The following is an 18,778-nucleotide window of genomic DNA, read 5'->3' on the forward strand; positions in this document are numbered from 1 at the left end:
CCAAGGTGATGTTTCTAAGAGTTTACTAAGAAGATACTGCTGATGGAACTGGGAAAGTGGACTGATGAGAGAGACAATGTTCTGGTAGAAGTAGGAGAGAGAGATGGTGCATGAGTGTGGTAACTATGGGTGAATGTGAGTGGAGTGGGGTAGGAGAAGAAACAGTTGTTATCAATTACAATATTACATTTTGTGGTCATGTTTGTTGTTTTAGACGCATTCTCAGTGGTCATAACAGTTGATTTGAATACATCAGAGCTAAACTGTCAATTCTGTGTGATATCTTTATTTTTCATCCCTGTGTACATGTATGGAGTACAACATACTTTAAATACCATACACAGAAATGAAATCAGTTTTGCAGTTTCTTTGAAGGCAAGAATAAAGGGCCTTAATAATTTAGTGGTCATGCCCATGAATAGGTTACATAATAAGCAAATGTTTTATGTTCATAAACGGTACTTAATTTTGTAAATAGTTTTATTAGATAACGGAGTGTCACTGACCCTAAACTGGAAAAGGGGGCTTGAGAATGTAATTTTATGCTAAATAATTGACTATAATATCTGAGTGATTGAAACATCACTTTGCTAAGATATAATAACTGTCATTTTGTAGACCACTTCACTCACTCATGTGGATTACTGGGGGTCTGTGAACTACATTTTCGTAACCATTATTCTAGCAAATTAAGTTTTGCTCCTTTAAAGGAGTAAAATGACATGCACAGCCTCAGTGTACAAAAGAACTTGGCTGCAGCCTCTAATCTTAAAAAGTGGAATATATTTATACTCTAGAAATGATGGCAACATGATCCTTTAACTCATTAAATACACCATTGAAAATTGTGTGTACAGAACAGTAGTAACAAGTCTTTTTAATGTATCATGTTTGTGTTTTGTTGTAATTCCAAATATCAAAAAACAGTTAAACTAATGTTTCCATGCATTTATCTAATAAAATAATTGGGAATGACCTTGTCAGACATACAGCACCACACACATGTCCATCTCACCTTTCTTCTTTGCAGATGAAACCTTCTCGATTTTCAAACAAATTTCATGCTTGAGTTTGCTTTTTCTAGAGTTTACAGTTTCTGTGCCTGTAAGATTGTAGTCCAGGGTCACCCTGAGATTCAGCAGCCATTATGCTGACTATTGTAACAGCATTTAGAGGATAGATACAATTCTGTTTTTTGAGGCTTCCTAAATAATTATTTGTCATTCAGTCATTATTGCGTATTCCACTTTCAAAGGCATCACCAGTATCAGGCACATTACAAAGCACACAATGATACTATACAGAAACGGAAAAAAATATAGAGCTGGCGCCAAGGAAAAATGTGAGGGGCTGGTGATATTCCATTAAAACTAGAGCTATCCCAGTGAAACTTATCTTTCACTTCCAGTTCCTATAAATATTGAACAACAAATACTCCCTACTAAAATTTGGTATTACTAAATCATTCTGATTTTTATTTAATTAATTGCTATTTCATCATACTAATAATGCCTCCTGCTTTAAAAATTTAGATATGTGGTTGTAACTTCAACCTCCTCCAAAATTCACCTTCCTCAATAGATTTGTAGATGATTAAGACAACATACACTCACCAGCCACTTTATTAGGTACAATTATTCAACTGCTTGTTAAGGCAAATATCTAATCCGCCAATCACAGGGCAGCAACTTGTTGCATTTAGGCATGTAGACATTGTCAAGATGATCTGCTGAAGTTCAAACTGAGCATCATAATGGGGAAGAAAGGTGATGCAAGTGACATTGAAAGAGTCAGACGGGCTAGTCTGAGGATTTCAGAAACTGTTGATCTACTTGGATTTTCACTCACTCACTCTACCTCAGGGGTTTATAGAGTGGTCCAGAAAAGGGACAATATACAGTGAGCAGCAGTTCTCTGAGCGAAAAGGCCTTGTTGATGCCAGAGGTCAGAGGAGAATGGCCAGAGCTGATAGAAAGGCAACAGTAACTCAAATAACCACTTGCTATGACCAAGGTATGCAGAAGAGCTTCTCTAAATGCACAACACGTCAGACCTTGAAGCAGATGGACTACAGCAGCAGGAGACCACACCAAGTGGCACTCCTGTCATCCAAGAACAGGCAACTGAAGTTACAGTTTGCACTGGCTCACTAATATTGGACAATAGGAGATTAGAAAAATGTTGCCTGATCTGATGAGTCTCGATTTCTGCTGTGACATTCGGATGATAGGGTCAGAAGCTGATATCAACATAAAAGCATAGATCCTTCCTGCATTGTATCAATGGTTTATACTGGTGGTGATGGTGTAATGATGTGGGGCATATTTTCTTGTCATACTTTGGACCCCTTAGTACCAATTGAGCATTGTTTAAATAACACAGTCTACATGAGTATTGTTGCTGACCATGTCGACTCCTTTGTGACCATAATGTACCCATCTTCTGATGACCACGTCCAGGAGGATAATGTGCCATGTCACAAATCTCAAATCATCTGAAACTGGTTTCTTGAACATTACAATGAATTCATTGTACTCAAATGGCCTCCATAGTCTCCAGATCTCCATCCAATAGAAAATCTTTGGGATGGGGTGGAACTGGAGATTCGCATCATCGATGTGCAGCTGAAAATTGTGCAGCAACTGGGTGTTGCTGTCATGTCAATATGGGCAAAATCTGTGAGGAATGTTTTTAGCACCTTGTTGAATCAATGCCAGGAAGAATTACGGCAGTTCTGTCAGCAAAAGTGGGTCCAGTCCAGTACTAGTAAGGTGTAACTAAGAAAGTTGCAGGTGATTGTATTTCTGAATGTTAATACAAGATAAACACGCTATATTTGGAATATCCATAATTATAGTAATTTGGAAACTCGGTTTACTTATTATACAAACAATTCAAGCTCAAAATGAAAATTACTTTGTAGGTGATGCACTCTACCCCATAACTCATACACGAAATGTTGAGAAATTAGCGTAAGAGATTGTTCAAAAACAATGAGGGCTTCTATTTTTATTTCCCCCTTACAGCATTTCAGTATATAATTCAGTTAGTGTGTTGTGAATGGTGGAGCACTTATGCTGCCCCACCATCTCTCTTTTGGTGGTGATAAGTAGTCAGCGTGATTATCTGATGATGACTAAGTAGGTAAAAGTATTCTAACATTTTTCAGGGGGCAGGACACATCATTTGAAGAGGTGTCACCCCTGTTTACCCACCCAAGGCACTATGCCTGACAAAATATAAATGGAATTCAGATTAGAGAAAAGGCCATATGTCATGTTAGGAGATATAACAGTGAGCTAAATAGGAGTACCAAGATGTGATGATGCGGGTCGGCTCCACAATACTGGTTCCCTCCGGGACCCTTTTGAAACCCACCACCGCCAATAATGTAACTAAGATGAGCTGGGCAAGTGAGGACACTCACACATAGCAAGGAGTAGGTGCAAAAGTGTAACAGTTCTTTTATTAAAAATCCAACAATCAAAATCAAAGTGTCAAAATAGTGCAGTGTTCAGAAATTCCATAAGTAATCCATAAATCAGTGTTGTTTAAGTTAAAACTATTCCATAAATAATCCTTTAAAAATGAGATTAAATCCCTAGGCAGGAGTCAATCCTTTCAAATGAAATCCCCGGTGCTTCCCTTTAAAATGGACGCCTCCCCTAACTACCCAGTTCGGGTCTTGCAGCCTGTAGAGACATCAAACCAATAGGTGAAGCAGACCTTCTTCCACTCCTTCTCCTTAATCACTGGAAATTGAGAATATAAACTACATGAAAAAAAATAGCCTGGCAGTGAGTGCAAAACTAAATTACATTTGCATACACAGTACATCTCCTGTGACCTGCTTTTCTATTAAGTATTTGCCAAGAGGAGGCAAGGCTAATGGAAGCATCTCCTCACATTCATCTACCATCAGTCATTTTTATTTTCATCAGTATCCTGGACAAGTGTGGTAAAGAATTTAATGCTATTTGAATATAAAAGATCCATTTACATTACATGCACGTGCAAAGCATTCACCCATTATCATGTCAACACATTTACAGTATCTTTCTTAAATCACCAGAGCCTTAGTGCATTTTGATGTCTTTCTCAAGTATGAGTGCCATGTCTGACCGGGTGCATGGATTGTTTTTGCTACCTATAAACTGCTGCATTTGGAGACAATAAGTGTTTCATCTCCTTGTTCCTTGAATATGGAGAATGAAGTAGTGTACCATGACACTGCTGGCAGTATGACAAGAAGTATAGATACACACTAGGGGGCTGCTTGGGCCCAAATTATCAATAGTGCTCTAACATGCATTCTGAATGCTTCTTTCAGCTCCAAAACTTCATCAGTCTGTACTAGAAAGCTAAACATAATCCATTCTCAGGTCCAGTTTGACATTTTAAATATACTTTTCAAGTTTATGTATCAAAAATGTTTTAGTAAGTAGTTTTAGTAAGTAGCATGTCCATAGTTCATTTACACCTAACTCATTTAACGGATTCTTTAACATAAATCTTTCTTTTTGAGCTGTCATATTAAATAGTAATTAACACTACTACTACTAATAATAATACATTTTATTTATACAAGGCAGGTTGGCACCCTGCCCAGGAGTGGTTCCTGCCTTGTGCCCTGTGTTGGCTGGGATTGGCTCCAGCAGACCCCCGTGACCCTATTCGGATTCAGCGGGTTAGACAATGGATGGATGGTTGGATTTATACAAGGCACCTTTCTAAGCACTCAAGGACATTGAACAAACAATAAATAAAAAAAAACACATTATAAATAACTTAAAACATCAGAAAATATAAAACTTAAAACCAAACAGAGCCACTGTAAGCATTAATAAAAAGTTATTTTAATCAGATGAGTTTTAAGTTTACATTTGAAGGTTGAAAGTGATTCGATATTTCTAAGCTCAGTAGGTAGTGAGTTCCAGAGCCTGGGAGCAGAAAGGCTGAATGCTGTGCTCTCCATGGTGATTAGATGGGCGAAGGAGACAGTCAGATGGATGGAGGAAGAAGATCTAAGGTTACGGGAGGGAATGGCAACATGAAGAAGGTTGGACAGATTTGCTACTTTACATGTTTACAGGTTCTGGCTCCACACTCCCATCTGATTTTGGGAACCCTTGAACCCAACACCGTCGGTAATGTTACCGATTGAGCTAGTCAGTGAAGGCAACAATTAAGCAAGGGGAATGGTAAAAATGTGCAAAAGTGCTTTTATTAAAAACAGTCAACAAAACAGTGTTTAAATAAATAGTGCAGTGATTCCAAGTTCAATAAATAAATAAATAATCCTTAAAATGAAAAGGTGGAGGTTAAAACAATAAATAGAAAAAACACAATCCTTTTAAAACGAGGTTAAAATGTTCCTCTGGAAGCAGTTCTTAAAACCAACAACAAGAAGCCCGGTGCATCTTCTATGTTACTGGAGCCTCACCTGCTTCTCCCATACGGGCCCACGCAACAGGCGAGACGCTCTCTGCAGCTGCCCTTATTTCACACAACCACGAGACTGGAGACCTCCTGATCCCTGGCTTCAGTTTGGCTCTCATCCCAGTCCCTGAGACTTGATGTCCACCAATGACCAGGACGCACACATTGGGGACTCCACCACCAAGCCTCCCGACTTCCGCTGCCTTTCCGCGGCCTTCTGCGGCTCGTCGCTTTCACCTGGTCACTCCCGCTACCTGGTTACTCAGCGGGAGCAACATCAACTCAAACGCCTGGGTGTCGGGCTAACACCCAGCTTCCTCGCAGCTGCCCACGAGCGCTCGATTGCGCGCTCACCACATGCTCCGCGTGTCTGTTTCTCCTGCACCGCCTGCTTCCTCACTCGCTCCCTACAACCTCCGTCTTCTTTTCCTTATATCGTTCTTTTTTTCATCCTCCCAAAACCGACTCGCGCTTCTTTTTTTATAACGTGAGGGGCCATCGCAGCTGCAGCATTAGCCACGGGAGCAATCACGGATGTGGGCAGTTCCTCACCTGTGCACTTGGTGAGAAACGCCCACATCGCCAACTGACCTGCGGCTTGCTACAACAACGCCCCCCTCACGAAGCCGCCTTGGGTGCGGTGATTATTTATTTAAAATGGCCTTTGCTCAACGAGCTGTGGACCCATAACACCACAGTCCAATGTCCTAGGTTAAAATACCCTCCCTGGTCAATGTAGAGTTTACCCATGCGTCCTGTGTCCACTTTGGTTTTCACCAGATATTCTGTTTTCCCCCAAATATCCCAAAGATTAAGCTGATCTGCAGCTCTTAATTAGTTTTTAAGGAGAGAGTGAGAATGTGTCGTGAGGATGCTCTAGGACTGTCCTCACTCCTGTGGAAGCTTCATTCCTGTCTTGTATCCTCTTCTGTCAATATATGCTGTGGTTATCCAATACCCAATCCACCTTAACAAGAGGATAAGTGTCTGTGTGTGTATCTGTGTGGCTGTCTGGTTGCTATGTCTCTGTTATATACCATTGCGTGTGAGATTTGTTAAAACAGCTCTATTGTTTGTGATGTGGCAACTATTGGAATGAAAAGTGCAATAGATTTTATTAATACATGCATGACAAAATACATTCTAATAGATGGTGCACTGCAAATGATAATGCTGAGTACATCCAAAAGAGTGTAACTGCCGGATGAACAGAAATCAGTTTAGTAGATTTTAACCCATCTTGGACGGGTAATACAGCTAGTATTTGGAATAAATGGACTTGTAACATGAATTAATGAATGAATACCAGTAAATAACTATGCTTTCAATGTTGCAATAAATAAACAATAGAAATATTTTGAATTCTTCTGATGGAGTCCTAGTGCTCAGAGCAAGGCAACTGTAAAAGCATATTCAACATTCAAGTGTTGCAGTCGGTTGTGGAAGAAATGTAAAATTTAAAATATATAGTAAACCAGAATTGGGGGCCTGAGGCAGGGTATGGGATTATATGTTATTATGGGACACAGGTTCTAAAATATTAATATTACTTTTTGAATCATCCTGTATGATGTTTGTTTGTGGGGAAACTTTGTAGTTCACTTTAAAATTTATGGTGACTCCAGGATCAAATACTGAAATAATTAATATTCCTATGTGAGATTTTAAACTTCTTAACCTGGTGTGTGGAAATCTTCTTAACACTAGAATTACCAAAGCTTAACGAAAAAACTTGTAAATCTAGCCCACCTTAAATCCGCTCGCACCTCTCCATCAGCATCTTTTGTCTTGTAAATGTGTCGATAAGCCCAAGCAGCAAGCAGCCTACTATCCCCTCCTCCCACCGCCGCAGAAAGTGCAAAAACCTCTCCCAGCTCAAGTCTGGTTTATCAGGGGGTGAAGTAGTACCTAGAGCTGTATAGGCTAAAAAAATATATTGTTATTTGGAACACATGCATTTCACATGTGTTCTGTGTCTACAAAGATCTATTTAAATGTAGGATGACAGGAAATGTTGCAAGAAACATATACCTAAAAGACAAACTTTTTCCATATTTTATTACTGGTGTGTCTCATTTGCTATGAGTCTGTTGCAGTTGTCAAAAGTGGAAATATTAAACACCATTACAAAACTAAACACAGACACTTGCACAAAACTTAACCGACACAGTCGGAGGTAAGGATGCGGAAAGTAAATGATTTCAAAGCCCATTATGAGTGATCTACACGGGTCCTTTCTTATTCCCTCACAGCACAGCATCGAATATATGAGTCTTCACTGAGAATACAATGAGTTTTAGGAAAACACAAATAGCCATTTACATATGGGGAAATAGTAAAGGAGTGGATTGATCTTGTGTCTGAAACACTTCTAGATTGAAAAGAAAGACATGAACTAAGAGAATAATTAAATAAATCCCCCTTTCAGCCACAACCAACAGAGGAATATAAAACATTTGCACAAGATGTACAGTTACAGTTTAATGATGCTGTTCAGGGTGCATCTTACATAGCTTTAGCAATTGATGAATCAACTAATATTAATGACAATGCCCAGTTGTTGGTATACGTCAGATTTTACCCAGCATAGAGGAAAGATTTTATTGAGGACCTTTTAGGTGTCACATCACTTGCAAGCAACACACACCAGAGGGGAAGACATTTACCTGGCCATAAAAGAAATGTTACAAAAGAGAGGGATCAGTATGAAAGCCATTGTATTCATCACCACTGACGGGGCTCCTTCCATGAAAAGAAGAAAGAGCATTGAATAGAATTGAGAGAGGACAACTCAGACATCTCCTCATATCACTTTATTAACCATCAGTCTGTTCTGTGCTCCACTCTTTCAGTGGGGTATGCAGAGGTTATGAATACAGTGATTAAACTTAACAATTTTCACCGGACATCCTCATTCCATCATCATCGCCTGCTTTGAGAATTCCTTGCAGAAGTTGATGCAAATTCAAATGACCTACTGCTGCACTGCAGTGTTAGATCGCTGAGCAAAGGCAGGGTTCTAGCACACGTTTGGGCAGTTAGAAATTAAATTAAAATGTTCTTGGCACAACAGAACAATCATAAGGCCAGACAGTTTGCTTAGTTTTTTGGAAGATGGAAAAAATAGATGATATTTCTTTCTTGGTTGACATGACATCATACTTAAATGACCTCAACTTAAAATTACAGGGCAAGAACAACTCTGTTTGTGATCTGGTAGCAGCTCTTCAGCCTTTTCAGAGGAAATTGGACATTTTCAAAGTGGATTTCCAAGAGGACTGTACACATTTTTCAGCCATGAAACAAATTCAGGGTAGGAGAGATGTTTCCTCTTGTGCTGAGTTCATACAAAAACTGATTGGAAACTTCAATGATTGTTTTGATAACTTCAGCCTTGGAGAGCAGCACCTCCTTTTCATTTAGAATCCCTTTTTGGTCAAAAATGTTATCACTTTTTCACATGAGGCTATACAAATTTACAAGTGGGTTGATCTCTGTTGATGGAACTTACAGATCTGCAAATAAATGTGATGTTGAGAGAGCAGTGTGAAGTTTGTGACCCTGCCACTTTCTGGCTATACAGTCTGTACCTGAGACTGTTTTCCCTGAACTTACCAAAGTAGCAGTATACACCTTGACCATGTTTGGCTCCACATACAGCTATGAATCAGCATTTTTAACAGTTAACATTATTAAAACTAAATACCACTCACAAATGAGCAATGAACATTTATGTGCCTGTTTGAGAATGGCACTGACCCCATTCATCCCATGGTTCAAAATGCTAGCAGGAAAGGCAAAAGCCAATTTCTCCCATTGAATTAGGAAAGTGTAGACAATGCATGTGAATGTGATTTGTGGTTTCTTTTTTAAGCTAAGAAATTTGTGCTTAAGTCATTGTTAAGATCAGCTTTGCCTAAAAGAACACTTTATTTCATTTTTTTAATATGTTTTATGGTTATGAACTGACATTAGTGTATTTACAATGCAAATGTAAGAGATAAAGGGTTTATTGCACTTTGTTTTTTCATTAATCACATGTTTGTCTAACATTGGTACTGTATTTTTGCCTGTCTGAGTTTATGAATGATTTTGTATGGTACTAAAGCAACATGGTGGGTAGAAGAGGATATTGTTCAAAATAGTTTTTGTTAAGGATTAGTAGTGTCATGCAAAACATGTTACTGCAAGACTGATAACATTTTATGCTTTGTTCAATAAAAATGTTAACTAAACTGTGTGGCAGACCGGCAGTGATGCCACTTCAGTATATGTTCAGGGGGAGCAGACATGGACTTTGCAATTCCTTCCCCCTTGACGCCAGACGGCAACCTCCCTGGGTTGGAGCAGTGCGTCGGTTTCCCGCAGGGCTCCATGGGAACTGGAGTTTGGTGCAGCCCTGTTGGGTCCAGTAGACGCCGCCAGGGGGTGCTACAACTGGGACTTCTGAGCTCTTATGGGCAGTGTTTTCGCCACACCTGGAAGTGCAGCCGGAATTTGGCAATCAAGCACCTGGAGCACTTCCGGGTGGACCATAAAAGGGGCCAGCAGCCACCACTCCAGGAGCCTGAGTTGGGAGGAGGAGGACCACACTTGCTGGGAGGAGTGGTAGAGCAAAGAGGAAGAGTGTTTGTGTTGTGGTGGTCTGTTTTGGGACTGTGTTGTGCCTGTGGGACACGGGGAAGACGTGCCCCACAAGTGAAGAAAAATAAAAGTTTCTTTGGTTTTATACGTGCCTCTGGTGTGAGTCTATGTCGGGTCAGGTGCCAATATAGCGCCTTTGTTACAACTGATGTATTTAGCCTGGAAAAAAGGATGAACTATATTTGTAGATATCTAATTGTTCGGACCTCAGCAGGAGAGGAGGGTTGACTTACTGGGTCTCTTGCTGTTTTGGCTGAATACTCCTGAGTTAGAATTTATGTGAATCATCTGCAGATGTACTTGACTTATTTTAAGATCTAGCACTGTTTTTCTCGTTAATCAATTAAAACTCTAGTATCCTTAGCACATTTCTAAAACTCACGCAGCCCATTTTTGGTTTAGGTTGAGTCAGGGCTGTGCGATGTTATATGAGTGAAGAGATATTGAATACTAATATGAATAATTAGTTGCTGTGCCCATATGCTGCGGAAATCGTCAACCCTAGGCATTGGAGGGAAAATGGTGCACAGTTTTAGTTTTGTTGTCTCACCGATTGCAGCAATTCAGCACATGCAGTGGTATTCGATAATGTTTTTAGAATGATTCAAAGATGATTAATTCCAAGTTCAACTAAAAATGGTTTAATTCAAGATGCTGTATTGGTACAAAATCCTAAAATTATATCTGCCACATCGTAAAATTGATTTGAATAAATGTCTACCAACAGAAAACTAGAAGTTACTGTTTTTACCATCTTCATTGCATATTTTTTGCCATTCCTTATCTTATGTGCAAACAGCATGCCAATGTACGATGTGCATGCAAGACAGCAATGGCACTGGCCATTTAAAAAAATGTAAGGCACTGCTTTGATATATAGTGTAATCCATTGTTTCCCAAACTGTGGATCATGGCAACATTGCAAGTGGGCTGTGGCCTACCCCGGACGAAACCCCAGTCCCCTCTCATCACTTCAGCATTTTGTTTGATTCACAGATGACCTCCTTAACTCTCACTCTTACGATTGTTCTCGATTCACCAAGGGCGAAAAGCACTGACTATCATAATTGATTCATCGATTGGGCCCACCCCATTTCCTTGCTCAAACAATCACAGTAGATTCATGGAGGGGGACAGGTGGTTTGTGAACACACCGGCTTGTGAAAAACTGGGTTTTGACACTCCAAAGGTTGGAAAACACTGGTATAATTAGTTTATTTCAGATTTATTACCCTGTATTCACAGTATAATTACATTCTTATGTGCCCGCGAGTAGTGCTTGAAGCGGAACCAAATTAATGGCAGGACTCTGTTTAGTCAATATCTTGTTCCTGCTCCAAATTCATTATTACTTTTACACAAACTGGTGAGGGTGGGGCACGGCTCACCCTTAGAGGTTGGACCATGTGTATATTAGTATATTATAGTATTTAGTAGTATTTTATCTTGAATCTGTGAGCACCACGATACACTAACATTTGAATGAAGGTTGGGAGTTCCTCTCATGCAATATCCACAAGACCAAATAAGCACCACCACAACGCCACTTCCCTTGTCCCATGCCCAAATCTCAATACTTAGGCTATGTAAAATATAACACCACAAGGATAGGTTCCAGCTGCTCCATGACCGCACCCAGGGTGAGTGGGTGAGGAAAATGGATGGTGAATGAAAAATATTGTAACGTTGACAAATTGCATTAGCCTGGAGATCAATCACCCACAATATGAGCTGACATTCCATCACACAAATTGCACAGCTTCAGTAGGTCCTTTCAAAGGAGCACACTTGGCAAAGTCACAAAAGAATTCCAACTTATGCAGTGAGCTACCTAAAATAGTGATGTAATGAGCGAGAAACCGCAGGCACTCGGAGTCTTTGAATGTTGCAACAGTGCAGGTGCATGAGATAAAAAAAAATATGATGGCTGCAGTTTGGCTCTTTGAAGAAATTTCTGCAAATGTCTGGAGTCAATCAACTATTTTAATTTACGTTGATGATGTGTCCAGCCAATTGCTGATGGATTACATTATCAACCTTTTTTTTAACACTAATTTGAGTTGATGATGGATATAGTATAGGACCTTGGAATATGTTTAAAGTTAATAAATGAGAAGCAAAACTCATTATGTCCAGGTATGTAATTGTACTGTGCATGTGTTATAAGCTTATATTTAAGTAAAATAAGAAATGCACATAAAGGTGAAATTGTATTGCTTAATTATGATTGAGGATCTAAAGATCTACTAAACATATCTGGCTTATACTGCTGAGAACTGGTGGATGGTTGGTAGGCAGTTCACTAAAAGATGCAGGCAACGTCATGTTGAAGTTGCATCAGTGTATTGTATGACCCAAAAATAAGATCTGCTGGGCTACATAAAATTAAAGATGCTACTGAAACATCAAAGAAGCTGGGTGCATAAAAATTCAAAAGTGGAGAAAAAAACTAGAAAGAAACTAGTCCTTGGTGAAATACTCAGCCATAATCAGAGGGTGCCTCGTACAGATGCAAACACAGCTGTTGTTTTTGTCAAGAAACCAGAGACACAGACATTAAAATGAAAAGGGAACTGAAAGAAAGTCACAGACGGGTGAGCGTTTGTGACAATATTGTTATGTAATACAGTACCTCACAAAATGCTAGTATGTTAATTTAGTTAATCAAGTGGAGGACTTCACAGATTTTACTGCTTCTGTATATAATAGCAGTTTGGCTATTCGGTGAAGGCATATGACTGACATACCACAGGCTTAGTAGTTGAAAAATGAAACTGACGCTAGTGACTTAAAGAGTTACTGTTCATCTGTAGATGTGATTCTGAGGATTTTCAGGACGTAACTCCTGGGAATGGCGTATTGAGCTTAGAGTCGGGAGGTGAGCTGGGGTAAGAGCTCCACTGGCAGGGATTTAGTGCATCCAGAAATCTTGTGAAAGGGAAAAAAAGGCCTATTACTTGATTCTAGAGACAGAAACCTTGTATAGGTAGGTCCCGAGAGGCAGCTTGACTTTGTTTTCTCGATTGTTTGTTACTGTTTGCTCTTCCTTTGATCATTTCACCTTTGATTGCATTAACTCAAAGAGACATTTCTTTTTAAAATATTTTGGACTCGTGAGTCTTAGTATTTTCAGACAGGACTGTTCACAGTGGTATTCATATCACAATAATATAAGACATGGGCAAATTATTAAATTCCTGAAAGTGTAGTCAAAATACTAAAAACCTCAGAACAGCATGAAGTCTACTGTCAGCTTTAACTGTCATTTATTTATTTTGTTTTTGGGGCATTATAGCAGAAAACATCTCAGTTAAAGAAATGTGTGCAGGATGTATTTCATAAACAATCCAAAAAGAGATCTGCATCCAACTTCCACCTAACAGTCTTAATGAAATTTTGAACGTGGCCTGAAACCCTAATTTCCCACACTTTTGCCATTTTAAAATGCCTTTTGCCAAGCAAAGACATGGATTCTTGATATTTTTTTTAAGACAAAACATCCTGTGATGATATCATTGTGTTTAAGTCCCATCTCCTCTAAGGATGTGGTTTTCCTTTCTATTCACACTTGACCTGCATTGTTTTCCTTTCATTTTAAAACTTTAATATTGTATGAATTATAAGGAATATCTTTTGTCTGTAAATGATATGAAACAATGTCCGTTTACATTTTTAACAACTTATTTAAAAAATATGCAAAATGTTATATACTGGCAAATGCTTAGAAGCTTTTGTTAAAAGTTAAATCATTTTTTTTCATTAAGCCCTTGTCAAAATACAAAATCTAAAATTAAGACATAATCAGGGTGAATGTTTTAGATTTCTAAAATGCAAAGTTATATAGTCATTGATGAAATGGTATAGTTAATACAAGCTTTTATAATAATGTATGTAGCTGCGTTTACCCAGAATTACCAAAGTTCTGCAGCTTCAGTATGTTTCATAGGATTCTGGCAAAAAGCTTGATGTGTTGAAATGATTCCACAGACAAAATATCCTCATTTAAAAAATTCAGAGTAAAACAGTTCACACAGAAATAGAGAAAAAATTGGTATTATAAGAAAAGTTCTGTGTAAGGCTTATATCTTGTTTGTTTCATTATGTTCTATCATACAGATGAACCATTTCTAAATGGTCAGAAAACTGTATGTGTAACCCATTTTCATACTGTAAATGGGTCTTTTGGTCCCCGCTAGCACTGAGACCTATTCTAAACAACAACTGAGATACAGTGTGTTAATTGAAAGTTCTATCTCATATCAACTTGCAGGGGGTAAAAGATTACCATTGTCTATGGCTAAGAAAGAAAATCATATTGTATTCAAATTTAGCATGTACTACTATAAGTTTAACTTAAAGCATTAACTTTCTAAGATTGGTTCTTACAATGTGTTTTCATTCTTTCTTGACCAGGTAGCTCCAAAACACAAGAGACTATATATTGGGCAATGTATTACATGGTGGTCTTGGTCTTTGTGACTTTGGGTCTAAGTATCTGCATAAATCTTTTTTGTCTGATTGGGATTGGTAAATGGATACTCAAGTTTCTTCCCTGTCAGACAGAATTGGCTTTTCTAAAATGTCCTGTGAAAGACCTCAGTGCTGCCCAAGATTAACTACTACCTGAATAAGCTCAGCTTGAATAGATGACTAATGTCGAAAGTGCCCTAATGGCAGCTTCAGTCAGAAAACGTTAACACAACATGTCATTCTGCTCATCAGTTTAGGTGAAAAATTTCCTGCAAGATTAAAGTTGCTCACTCCCAGGATGTCCAGAGGCCTTTATCTCCATTTAGGTTTTTGCCAGCCTTTCTCTTTTCTGTTCTTCATCTGACCTTTTATTTCCCACCCATAGGTAACTTTAACAGCTTGATTACTAAAAACTGGTGTTGAACTCACCTTTAAAGATTGCATACTCACTCAGCTGGTCACCACCTTTAAAAGGGGCTTGAGAGGGCATTTGAACTGTGACAGAAACTGCTCACGAAACCTCCACATGGAAGGTGTGTAAAGCTGCCAGTAAATCTAAAGTCATGCACTGTGCGGTGGAGCCATAAATAAACAGTTTATAAAATTGTTTAGGTTTATATATGGTGTTTGGTTTTACACATGTAACTTTTTCTTTGTATTTATTTAAAATGGATAGCACTGTAGCTCAGTGGTTTGCTCTGCTATTTGACAGGTCTAATGTTTCATATTCAAACCTCTTGTTTGGTCTTGGTTTGTATGGTGTTTTTCATATTCCCACTGTTTGCATGGGTTTTTTCTATGAAATCTCTGAAGATATCTGTGTTTGGTTAATTGGAAATTCCAAAATGGCTGAGCATAAGTGTGACTGTGGATGAACGTGAATGTACACTGTGATGAACAGTCTAGGGCATGGGTCTTAAATCACAACTGAATTAAAATAAAAGGCAAAAGAGTTAATTAGCAACACAAACTGGTCACTAATTAAAAAGGTTCAAAATGAAAATAATCAAAGTACTCTTTTAAAGCATCTTTTATCCATCCTCCCAGTTTCTGAGCTCAATTTTCTCCAGTACAGAAATGCATTGAGATGGAAAGTTGAAGCCTCTTCTATCAGTCTCATAATGACCATCATGCTGAGGTCCAAACTCTCTCATCCAAGGCTGATATTGAGTTGCCTACCAGGTCAATCAGAAAAAGAGTTCTGAGGAAACCTACATTAATGTGGGAAGAAAGTGTAATTTTCACACAAAAAGTACATCAGCCATAACTTTAACAGGAGTCAACCCACAGGAACACCGTTATACAAAGAAATGCAGTCAAATAAAAGTTGCAGAAAGGAAAACACATTTTATAAGCTTTATTGGGTTGACTTAAATCCCATTATTTTGGGTTTCATTTCATTATTCCATTTTATTTTTCATTGCCTTTCATCCACTTAACTACCTAAAGCGAATTTATTTCTGAAGTGAGGGCGTGTCAGTTTATACACATTATTGTCCACTGACTTTTATTTCTTTCTTTTGTTTTATTTAGCTGAAACTAAGATATGTTTCAAGTATTATCATGGGGTCAGTGGAGCCCTGCGTGCAGTCACACCTTGCATCACTGTCAAGAATCCTGGAGTGATGGTGAGTAAGATATATTGTCATGGAACTTGTTTTCTGGTTCTCATATTATAGTTTGGTTTAATTACACCAAATGAGTAACAGATTTAATTCTAGAAAGCTTTCAAAAATGCTGTTTTATTATTGCTTGCTTTGGAACAGCAAGACAATTTATTCTTATTTTGATTCCTCCTCTTGGCTGAAATGATTTACCACAGCTTACTTACACAGCTTATGTATGTTTGACAAATTTTTAAATAGTTTATTGTGCATTAAGATTCAAGTATTTTAAATTTAAGCTCTTTCAAATGATTCCAATGTCTTCCATATGTGAGACTGACTCTCCTCTTTCTCTTATGTGCCATCTGCTTGATTTCATGACGTCAACTCCATTGTGAGAACACGTTTTTTTTTTTTGTTTTTTTTTTAACTGTTTTACTGATTAAAAATATTCCTTTGTTAAAAAAAAAAAGAAACGTCCAAAAATGATATTTATTTTGTTATGTTATTTACACAATGTAGTTTGTATTCATGGCCTGGAAGAATTTTTAATCTCATGTTTCATGCAGATTTTTGAGAAAAAAACTTAATAGAACCCAATGCTGTAAAACAACAAATGATGTGAAAAACATCCATGAAGAAAGTAAAAAAATCTCACATTACTTGCATTGCATTAACCAGTCGTTTGTTCAAAATGTGCAAAACTCATGCAATTTCTTCTAAAACATGGTTAAATAGATACTTCTGAAATTATCAGCAAATACCATAAACAGGAAAATACATTCACATTGTTCACCATTGAGTTTTGTTATATTATAATAATTACATTTTTTCTGTCCATTCTTCATGAAACATAAGATGATTTTTTCTATTATCACTACAAACTGCTTGGGGTAAGTAACATATGAAAAATATCATTTTTTGGTGGAGTATTCCTTTAATACTCCTAGCCTATCATGGCTACAATCAGTCTTTGTCTTTAAGAAATGTAATCTACTTTGCTAATTTTTTACAACAACCTTGTGTTACAGAAAGTTTTAAATATTCGCTAGAGCTGCCATGTGCATATTAAAATGAACACGTTCTTCACCTGAAATGTGCCCCTTTGCTTTTGCATTATTGTGTTAATTCATACATTAAATATACTTCAAACTAACTGAGTGCATTTGTTAATGACAGTGAGAGCAGTCATGTTGTACTTTATGCTCCTTCCAATGAATGCATAATCATTACATGAAAAGTGAAAAGGTGCGTTTCACACAGTTTTGTCTATGCAGCAAAAAAATCAACATTTTAAGCACAATGAATATGTTTAATGAAAACTTGACATTCTTATTTTATATTGCCATGCTTTCTTCCATTCTAATTTTAAATTGCCACAAGGGAGAAGTTCTATATAGGCACATTAACAAATTTAGAAATTTCGTAACACTGTAATGATATATTTATCAGCGGTAGCCCATTAGTTATGATCCTTAAAAGGAATGGCTCATACGTTAGACTGGCGGTGATTGTTGTATTATTAGTAAGAAAATGTACATAAGATTATTAGCACAACAGATACATGAAAGGAACATTTCTAACCTCTTTACTAAAATGAATACCACTGATGGATCAAATATTATGAATACATTTTAAAAATCATGTTAATTTATATTTTCTTTATATAATATTCAGAAAGGATGGGTAGTCATCAAAATAAAATTTATATCTATACTAATAAAAGGCAAAGCCCTCACTTACTTACTGACTGACTGACTCACTGACTCACTGATTCATCACTAATTCTTCAACTTCCCGTGTAGGTAGAAGGCTGAAATTTGGCCTACTTACAGCTTACTTACAAAAGTTAGGCAGGTTTTATTTCGAAATTCTACGCGCAATAGTCATAATTGGAACCTGCTTATGTACATATATACCAGCCATAGCCTGCAGCTGTGTCGCCGTGTGAGGCGGAGTCGTGTCCCTCATCGTCACACCTCCCACGTAATTGAGTGCCTGCCCATATAAGGCCGTCCGTCAGCAGCAATCCAATAGACACGCTGCCGCTAAATATTCGCTGGTGAATGACTGTGCTTATGCAAACGAAGATGAGATGGTCAGGGATAGACTAGTATTTGGCACAAACTCAGCGAAAGTGCGGGAGAAAATTTTAAGTGCCAGGTCTTAGCTAACACTAAATAAAGCCGTGGACATCACAAGATCACACGAGATAGCACAAGCACAGCTGAGAACCTTCGATGCATGTACTCCAAGCGGCTCACATGAACTGACTGTGAACGCAGTACGCAGAGAACAAGCAAAACAAAGAGCGCTGAACAAAAAATGCATTACACAATTGAGAAGGCAGCAAAAGAATATGAAGCGAGTGACACATACAAGCATATTCATAAGTGCAGCTACTGTGGAAACAAAGCACGGTGTAAACCTTAAGATTAAATTAAGTTCATAGACACGCTGCCGCTAGCATTTGTCATGCCTACGACAAATATGATATTCGCGAGATACAAGTTTAATGAGAAGACACAAGGTATAAACGAGACTTTTCATCACTTTGTAACGGAGTTAAAATTGCTGGTGAAGGACTGTGCTTATGCAAACGAATAGGAAACAAGGTGTAA

At 38.0% G+C, this 18,778-nt stretch overlaps 1 protein-coding gene across 4 annotated transcripts in view; it reads left to right on the top strand.

The window, feature by feature from the left end:
- LOC120530997 (E3 ubiquitin-protein ligase HECW2-like) overlaps positions 1 to 18,778 on the top strand; it is a 368,650-nt gene that overhangs the window by 169,616 nt on the left and 180,256 nt on the right. For all 4 annotated transcript variants that reach the window (XM_039755889.1, XM_039755891.1, XM_039755890.1 and 1 more), the window contains one exon: positions 16,087 to 16,181. In XM_039755889.1, coding sequence (XP_039611823.1) covers positions 16,087 to 16,181 — 95 coding nt within the window. The remainder of the gene's footprint in view (positions 1 to 16,086; positions 16,182 to 18,778) is intronic.

The sequence above is a fragment of the Polypterus senegalus genome, chromosome 6 (genome assembly GCF_016835505.1).
Source record: "Polypterus senegalus isolate Bchr_013 chromosome 6, ASM1683550v1, whole genome shotgun sequence".
In the NCBI taxonomy this organism is placed as follows: Eukaryota; Metazoa; Chordata; class Cladistia; order Polypteriformes; family Polypteridae; genus Polypterus; species Polypterus senegalus.